The sequence below is a fragment of the Jatropha curcas genome, chromosome 3 (assembly GCF_041381405.1).
Source record: "Jatropha curcas cultivar XTBG-Jc1 chromosome 3, XTBG_Jcur_1.0, whole genome shotgun sequence".
NCBI lineage: Eukaryota > Viridiplantae > Streptophyta > Magnoliopsida > Malpighiales > Euphorbiaceae > Jatropha > Jatropha curcas.
The window spans coordinates 32,686,908-32,695,933 of record NC_143153.1 but is presented as its reverse complement, the minus strand read 5'-3'; the positions used below and the strand labels follow the sequence as shown (position 1 = coordinate 32,695,933).

Here is a 9,026-nt window from a genome sequence, read left to right as displayed (position 1 = left end):
CAAAGAACTGAAAAGAACACAAAACAAAAGAAAAGGAGATAGAAGCGCTAAAAAGAATGAAAGAAAATTTAGAAATTGAAACGATATGCGTTGTAGGAAGAAACTTGTTATTGAAGAAATAACAATTGTATGAGTGATGCATGTCTTGGTCCAAACATTAGTATCCTGGGCTTGTGGCATATGTGGATCCATGTATGGACCTCTCCACCCATTGCCATCGGAGAAGAGGATAATTCAATCTATGTACAGACATCCAACCAACCGCAATTCTCTCCTTCCAACACGTGAATCCATGTTGTTGTATTAATATTATTCTATCAAACAAATTTAAGTAATCATTGTTTTTGGCTTTCGAGTTGAATAGTATAATCATAAATTAAACTAAAAGCTTTTCTTATAATTTGGCATTAATAAACGACCAACATACTCCAACAAACAAACCTAGCTCTCTCGTTCTCGATCGTATCAGGATTAAATTAGCAGCATCGAAGCTGATTCCCTTCTAATCGACCAATAAATATGCAATATATATGGTGAAACGAGTCTGAAATTTACAGTGGGCAAAAAGACAAAAACAACCCTCCCCACAATTTCAATTGGCCATTTTTGTCCGCTAGCTTCACGTGATCCCCCGACACAGTCCTACAACTACTAAAAAATTACAGGGGAGGGGATGCCTGCCAAAGCCTAAAAGTTAAACCCCTAATATCCAAACAAGGAAACCAAAATGATTATGGGCAAAACCCGGTATCCGAAAGCAGACCAAGACAGTGAAGATGAACCAGACTCGGCCTTTTCGAATTGCAGAGAATCAACGGCCAAAGGCATGTTTTCTTGATCAGGGCTGCACTTGGATTCATGGGGTGGGTGAGCACTGTACATTATGGCTCTCAAAACCGCAGAAACTGTTGGTATATAGGCCGTCTTGTTGCGGGCAAGTAACCATGTCAGACCCATAAGCTGACAATCCCTATTGAACATCTTGCTTGCTCTGTCATCTCTTTCCCCTGTTTCGTTCTTCAGCTGCAATTAGGAAACCATTTCAGGGGTATTTAATGATTTAATCTCTAACAAAAAATAAAGTGAACATACATACGAAAGAAGAAATGTCAAATGGATGGAAATGTATGCAATGCAAAAGAGGATAGGAAAAGAGATAGACAGAGGCACATGGACGACACTAGTCATTTTCTTAAGGACTACCAGAACGACTTTTGTTCATTTCAATAAAATGGCAAAAGAAAAAGACTCTCAACCATATCTATAATAATTAATAAACTCGCATTGCTCTCTCACCATGCATTAATCTAAATTTATAGTAAACTCCATTGTCGAACTCAATTTAAGCTCAAGATTACAATTTTCCTTTTCTTGGTTCAGTTGACGGGAAAGACAATGCAAATTCCAAAACATTAACCTACTAAATCAAGGGTGTTACCTAAAAATGAGCCCAAAAATGAATAGATACCATATACTAGTAATCAATAAGCACACAACAAAGCGACCTAATAAATGCAAAGCAATTACTTGTATCTTCTAACCAACCTCATAAATGCAGGTAAATCTATAAAAACTGACCTTTTGGAGGGCGCCAAGGCACTTAGTACACCCAGCGTACGAGGAATTCTTACAATTCTTCTCCAAATTCCTTACAGCAGCAGTAGGGGTCGCATTATGGAATCCAGAGCTCACATTGAAAGCTGCAGGGCAGCTCAGAGAACTAATCTGGTGAAGCCTTATTCCGCAGAAGCATAATATAGGATCGCAGCTCGCATTGGGTTGCGGTATCTTCACGTTCTTGTTCAATAGCGCGCTTTGCAGCGAATTCACACACTTTTGCGAGTCGTCCGGCATCATTGGGAGGTCCGATTCCGCCGATGCCGGAGCAGGTGCCGGCACTTGGAGGGCGTACCGAGCGTGAGCAGCAAAAAGCCATGCGGCTAACACCGGACAGCACCGGCTCCGGTCTAGGTCTCGGCCGCACGCATCGTTGACGCCGCCAAATAGTTCCGCTGTGAGGTCCAACCGACAGGTCTGCGACTCGGTTTGAACAGGAAAGGCCGGTACAGTATTGGGTGAGGAATAATCGCCCGGTTTTAGTGGCTGGTTTTGGCCGGACACCGGTTGGGCTAGTAAACCGGCGAGGCAGGGAGTGAGTAATGAGTAGAAGATGATGAGTGGAAGAAAAACAAGCGTGTTTGGAAGCATTGTAAGCTTAAGCAAAAGAAAAGGTCAAGAAGTGGGATTTGTTTTTCTTGCTGAATTCTTTTTTGTGGTGGAAACCAGAAAGTAGAGATATTAGGTGATTGGGAAATGGGAATTGGAAAGAGTAGGTAAAAAAGATATGATTTTTAATTATTTTAAGTTTAAAAAAAAAATTAAAGGTTTATGCTTTATGTTTTATTAGGAAATTATTGAAGATAAAAGGCAAAAGGAAGAGATGCAGGAGATATTCAAAGGGAAATAAGTGGAATTGGAGACTTTTTGGTAATGTTAGTGTCTGGTCTGAAAGATGGGTTTTTGAGAGAGAAAGAAAGAAAGCAACTTTTTAAGGAGAAATGTAAAGAAGCAACAAAAACAGTGAATAAAATGGAAAGGTTTGTGGAAGATGAGTTGGAAAAAGTGTCCGTTTTGGGGCTCTCTTTGGTTTTCTCTCTCCAGACTTTACCTCTATCAACTCAAGACTCCAGAGCAGCAGTGATTTTGTTTTGGTAAAATGACGCTCCAAGGTCACGGAAATTTCATGGCTCATCAATATTTTATATATTACATCGGAGGCTGAAAAGGGGAAAACAGAAGAGATTCGCTGAGTTAGAGGAGGAGGACGACGACGATGAGACTTAACCTGGCAAAAATGAATTTGGCAGCTTGCAGTGGCATGTGCTCTGTGGTGTCCTTTTCTGTTTCATTCTCTCTCATTTTGGCTGTGACTCGTTAGCACGAAATTTCATTGCTTCCTACCTTTTGTTTGCATTAAAAATGAAATCCCATTTTGCACACAAAAACATATTTTTAAAATTTATTAAAGTAAGATAAATAGGACAAATTAAGAAATTATATTCTAAAATTTAAAACTTTTTCATTTTTAAAATTAACAAAACAAGAACACTTGGGGACCATTGTTCATCATCATGTTTTAGTGTAAATCAAAGTGATAACCAAGTCAAATCAAGAGGGTCCTCTCCCTATTCCTGTCATTGCAATTGCATGCATGGCTAATGGCTTGTCGTCTATAAACATCCATCCACAAAAACACATCCTCCAATCACCATCCTATTATTGAGCATCTCTATGTTTTTATACCTATGTATATAGAAATAGAGCAATTAAATTTGACATTTCTCTGTTGAACTCTTTTGAGCACTACTTGTCTGTTTGACTTCACTTGCATTGCATTTTACTGCGCACGGCTAGCAAGCAAGACTATGGCATTGGTATGGGTGACAGCAAGTTTTAATTAATTAATTAATTAATTAATTAAAAAAAATCCCTTTTCAAGATAACATTAATTAATTTACTAATGCAATTCCTTTATTTTAACATATAAAACCTATAAGGAAAAACATAACATATGCTACAAAACAAATATAGGTATGTTCCAACTATAAGAGAGAGAGATTATTTATTATTAATAATTAAAAAGTAGTGTTGAGTAAAATATAATATGAATATGATGAATCCAAGGACAAACCATAACGAGCCAATAAAGCCAAAATGATTTGAGCATAAAGTGCCTTTGTAGAAAGCTTACTCCCTAATCAATTTCTTTTTTATTATTATTATTATTATTATTATTATTATTACTGGTTTCTTTAGGTTTTGGGTCCCTTTGTTTCAGTATTTGTATGTACAGATTCAGCTTTTTATGTTTATATCAACAATTAGATTCCATTTCATTTCTCTTTGGTAGTTGTATGCTTTTTTTTTTTTCAGAAATTAATTTTATGGATTAATATTACTAACTATATATAAAATAATAATAATAATATTCTATATATTAACTGGGAATATGAAATTATTGCTACAAGACAAAATACATTTTGTTTGTCCAGATGAAAAGAAACCTCTTGAGACAAAAAATAAAATAAACAAACGGGTTTTCCAGAATCCAAAAGCAAAAAGCAAGTTTGTAATGTGAAGACAAATAGAAAAAATGCAATTTCAAAGACTACCACCTTATCTGACTCATCTACAGATCATATATCAATGTCATCCATCATCCTCTTAAAAAGCTAAATGATTTCCAAATCATCCACACTAAGGGCTAAAAAAAAAAAAAAAAAAAAAAAGATTGCTTCGATTGATTTTATTTTTTAAAGATGACGGTTACACGATTCGGATAACCTGCAATTATTATTAAAAGAACTGAAATTTGAGATCTTTCACCATTATATAAGTGAGAAGACTAATTAAATCAACTCACATTATCACTGCCTCTCTAACTTTACAACCAAATTAAATGTGTAATATAACAAAAGAAGCAGCTGTCACATTTTGAATAATGCACTTTGAAAAATCACACAAAACGACAGTGTATGTATATATATATATATATATATTCATACAATTATGTAATTGTGGATTAGTTGAAGTCGGCACACAATGGAATGTTCTAAGTTGATAATAATCATCATTAATTTCAATATTGGAATTATTTTTGGGAGACAAGTTGCTTTCGATTTGCTTTATTCTTTCTCAAAAATAATTACATTAAAGCAGTAGTCAGTAACATTAATTAAAACTCAAAAGGGGCAGCCTGTTTATATTGGGCCCAACTCCAAACAAATGGTCTTCATAATTGGGCTTGAAAATATAATTAGGCGGACCTCTCTCTGACATGTCGTATGAACGGCTTTCAAGGGAGGCAGGCCCATATTGCATAGTTTGCGAAATAATAATAACATATTATTTCATGGCATATGCAAGCATGACATCAAAACCCACCCTTGTCTTTATCGACTGAGGCCACAAGTGTGAACCATATGCACATAACAATATGTCAATTTTCGTAGGAACAACACAGGAATATTAAGTCTCTAAAGTAAAGAATACCATTGATGGATCTTGAAACAATGCAGACAAGATTGCACTTTTTGCGTTAAAAATGTCAAAGTTCAGTGGAGGAAATATACATGAGCAACTGCTTTACGAAATTGCTTTGCGTGGCCGGTCTATCCTCCATATGCCTCTATCACCAAAATAAATATATAACTATATATTAGATATGAGATGTTATGATTTATTAGCATTACGATGGAGATACCACGCATGCATGCATGCATGCACAGTATTACTTGCTTGTGAAATTTTTGTGGCTCTTGTGTTGTGAAAAGCATTATATTAAATGTATTATAAAAATATAACACACGTATAAAAGATACAACCATGACCATTTATTATTATAAAAAGAATATGGTAATTTTGAGAAAGCATACTAAAATTCTTCCTATTTATATATGTATTCCTTGCTTAGACCATAGGAAAATATGGTAATTTCCTATTGATATGTATCCAACAATTAGAAAAGGAAATACTGTTACCTTCATATGTATCTTTAATTCCTAGCTGAATTGCTAAATATATTAAATAATTAATTTTAAAAAATTGTTTTATCAATTTCTATATTTGGAAATGAGATAATTTATATATATAAAAAAAAGTGATTTTGAAGTATCATTATATTTCAAATTTAACGTTACAAGAATTTAACTATAGTTAAATTACATAAATATCATTATAGTTTATTAATTCTTAATTTACGTGGTGTTTTTGGAATAATTAATTTTCACATAGAATTCAATAATTCAATTCTTGAAATCCTCCGTCAGCAAAAAAAAAAAAAAGTGTATCAGAATTAGTTGCTTATTGATTTTGAGTTGTCTCATGCTGAAACTCGACAATAAAAATCTTATTTACTTTCATAAACAAAAAAGTTTTTCATTCATACTCACAATCACGAAATGAAATAAATAATAAAAAGGAATTTTAAATTCACATAAATATGAACATTACCTGCAAATCCACGACCCCAAAGCCTAATATATATATATGTGTGTGAAAATATAAAACATGAAATAACAGCAAAACTTAGTCTATGTTTCCTGTATTTGCATACAATTACTAATTTACAAGAAATCATCAATGTCCAAACTCGCTGGAATTTCAAACTTGAACAAGCTGCTGCAATAGCTTTCTCTCTCATCCTCCGTGCTGCTGCCATTGACGAATGTGGATGACGAATGCAAGGGAGCTGGGCTTGATAATGGCGTTGACATAACCGATTCCATGCCATAATTCTGATACCCATTGTTTACTGCTTGAAATCCTGAGTTCTCTTGAAGTTTATCGGTAATCGGAGAATCTGTATTGGCATAAACCAAATTTGGCTGCGAAACCAAACTATTACTCAAACTGGAAGGAATTAACAAGTTTTCTTGGCATGAAAGTCCTTCTTGATTGTTGCTTTCCAAGAACTGGGTTTGACTTAATAATGGAGCAGAAAGAGATTCTTGAAAATTATTATTAAGTTGTGGTTGGTTTTGCTGTAGCAAGCTGTTAAATAATTGGTTGTCCTGTAAATGGTTCAAAAACAAATCTGGGTTTTCTTGTTTTAGTGAGGATAGGGTAGAGGCCAGCCTTAAAATGTCTGGATTTAGAATTGTTTGAGTGCCTAGCAAGCTTGACAGATTGAGAAGCGATGAGTTACACAAAGCTGAGCCGATAATGGAGGATAGATCAAGAAGATCGAGACGTGGAGCATGAGTAACAGGATCGATTCCATTTCTGAGGAGTCTTTTTCTTATGTGGGTGTTCCAATAATTCTTGATTTCATTATCAGTTCTTCCTGGCAAGCGAGCAGCTATGGCCGACCACCTAACGTTGAATTTTTTTTTTTTTTTTTTTAGAAAAATAAATTAGATTGATAAAATTTATGAAAAACGTAAAAATAATTAAATATGTAGAACAATATCTTACTTGTTCCCCATAATACTATGGAGTTGGATAATAGACTCTTCTTCTTCGAAGGAGAACCTTCCTCTCTTGATATCAGGTCGCAGGTAGTTTGTCCATCGAAGACGACAGCTCTTTCCACATCTTTGGAGCCCTAAACATACAATATGAGATATCATTTGAACCGGTGAGAATTGGGAAATGAAAAAAATGATAAGAACCCTTAATTAATCAAAACTAAAAGTATGTAAATACCAGCATTCTTGGGGAGGGTACGCCAGTTGCCAGGTCCATGAAGTTGAATGTAAGAAATGAGCTTATGATCTTCCTCAGGAGTCCATGGACCTTTCTTGAGACCATTCTTATCACAGCAAGGAGCTCTTCCCATTTCTGTATATCTATATATATCTTCTTTAAGTAATTTCTTTAAATATACAAAGGGGCTGGATCTATACTATATATCAAGAAAGCAAAAAGTGTAGTTATGGATGGTAACGATAGAAGAATCCATATTTATAGCTGAGATCAAAAGGCCGCGAAATAATCCGTTCAAGTCAAAATTATTTGGTGCCGTCCTCTTAGCCACGTATTATTTGGGTGATATATATTACATAGTAATATATAATGTGTATGAGACAAATGCAAACCAAGTGACACGTGACATTAATATGCTCATTAATGAATTATTTTATTTTTATTTTACAACAATTATTGAATTTATGGAAAACATATTGGGTGTGAACGGCTATGAACCCTTAGTTAAAATGAGAGTAATTAGCAATAAGAGAAATGTGAAGTTGACCTCCTCATATAAGTCCAAACTCAGAATGATTGGACGGTAAGGGTAGTTAGATAATCTATCAACAAATGCAAGAAAAAATGTTTCACTGTTTCATTGCTTAATCTGAAAATATTTTCCAAACGTTTAAGTTAGCTTTCCTTAAGCAATATATATATATATATAACCATCCATCTCATCATCTGGGCGTCAAAAAATCTACTTCTGTTTGAGTAAATTAAACCCAATAATTATATATTATTTATTCTTTAATTTAATGGGTTTATTAAATTATGTATCCTTACACAATTAAATGAGTTCAATTAATTACTATGTGATTTCTTTTCTGGTGCAATACTGAAGGAGGCAACAAATTACAAACCCATTACAACCACAAGACCATTTATATTTTACCTTGCAATAAAATCAGCCTTGTACTTTTACAGGTGTCTTTGTGTAAGAGGACACCAACTTTCCAAGCTGGAAACATTATTTTAACTGGATGATAAAAAATCTGCCACGTCGCAAAAAGACAAGTGTCTTTTTTCTCTCCAACAACAAAGTCAACTCCTTCTTGAGCTTTGACAATTGTCCCTCTCAGTCTGAGGCCAAGTACGGACATATGTTGCTTTATCTGCAGTAGCAAAGGATGGGGAAGGCTTCACTCCATCTTCGCTTCGCAGCCAATAAATTCAAACTCATTGAAAATCAGGTGTTCATTTCATCCACCCTCTATCTAACCCAAATCCCATTTCAAACATTTTTATAATATTATATTTTTCCAATCTTACTTGGCAATTTCTCTAAGGTCAAATACTTTTTTCTCATCTTTTTCTTAGACGTGTGTCATTGAGAAATTAATCTGTTTTAATAACATTGTTATAACTTCGTAATAACTATATAATTTAATTATTTAAGTATGTAATTATTTTAGAAAATGTATATTTTGATCTCTAGAACTTGTCTCCCTGTTTGCTGTCTCCATGACATCTCCATTTGAAAAGATTGCACAGATAAGGATTAGGGAAATTTCGAGCTGACGAGACATATGATCTATATATGCATGCATTTGACCCTGACGATATATGGAGTGAATTTATTAATTACATATACGTATATATATGATTTTAATTAATTAATTGTGCATGCATATTTCTAGTTTAAGGCATTGTCGTGGAAAGTTTGCATTTAAAAAATATTAGTGTTAATTATAAATGGATTTGATTACATAATGGAATACCGGTTGAGGTAATTACTTGTCGCGAATCTAGGGTTTGCTTGTGCATGGCTTTAGTTC

At 34.2% G+C, this 9,026-nt stretch overlaps 2 protein-coding genes across 2 annotated transcripts; both read right to left on the bottom strand.

Annotated features, from left to right (window-relative positions):
- Positions 1-500: 500 nt before the first annotated feature.
- Positions 501-2,807, bottom strand: LOC105647010 (putative GPI-anchored protein At4g28100). The gene is made up of 2 exons (XM_012232978.4): positions 1,579-2,807; positions 501-1,023 (listed from the first exon to the last, which is right to left on the bottom strand). Exons 1-2 carry the CDS (start codon positions 2,206-2,208, stop codon positions 703-705), a joined length of 951 nt encoding a protein of 316 aa, XP_012088368.1. The 5' UTR covers positions 2,209-2,807; the 3' UTR covers positions 501-702.
- Positions 2,808-6,017: 3,210 nt separating this feature from the next.
- On the bottom strand, positions 6,018-7,399 carry LOC105647009 (transcription factor MYB41). The gene is made up of 3 exons (XM_012232977.4): positions 7,207-7,399; positions 6,976-7,105; positions 6,018-6,873 (listed from the first exon to the last, which is right to left on the bottom strand). Exons 1-3 carry the CDS (start codon positions 7,337-7,339, stop codon positions 6,126-6,128), a joined length of 1,011 nt encoding a protein of 336 aa, XP_012088367.1. The 5' UTR covers positions 7,340-7,399; the 3' UTR covers positions 6,018-6,125.
- Positions 7,400-9,026: the final 1,627 nt, after the last annotated feature.

Coding starts and splice junctions, on each gene's coding strand:
- LOC105647009 (XM_012232977.4), bottom strand. CDS start 7,339: ATGGGAAGAGCTCCTTGCTGTGATAAGAATGGTCTCAAGAAAGGTCCA. Junction 7,106..7,206: donor TACCCTCCCCAAGAATGCTG/GTATTTACATAC, acceptor TTGTATGTTTAG/GGCTCCAAAGATGTGGAAAG. Junction 6,874..6,975: donor CATAGTATTATGGGGAACAA/GTAAGATATTGT, acceptor ATTCAACGTTAG/GTGGTCGGCCATAGCTGCTC.
- LOC105647010 (XM_012232978.4), bottom strand. CDS start 2,208: ATGCTTCCAAACACGCTTGTTTTTCTTCCACTCATCATCTTCTACTCA. Junction 1,024..1,578: donor GCCTTGGCGCCCTCCAAAAG/GTCAGTTTTTAT, acceptor TCCTAATTGCAG/CTGAAGAACGAAACAGGGGA.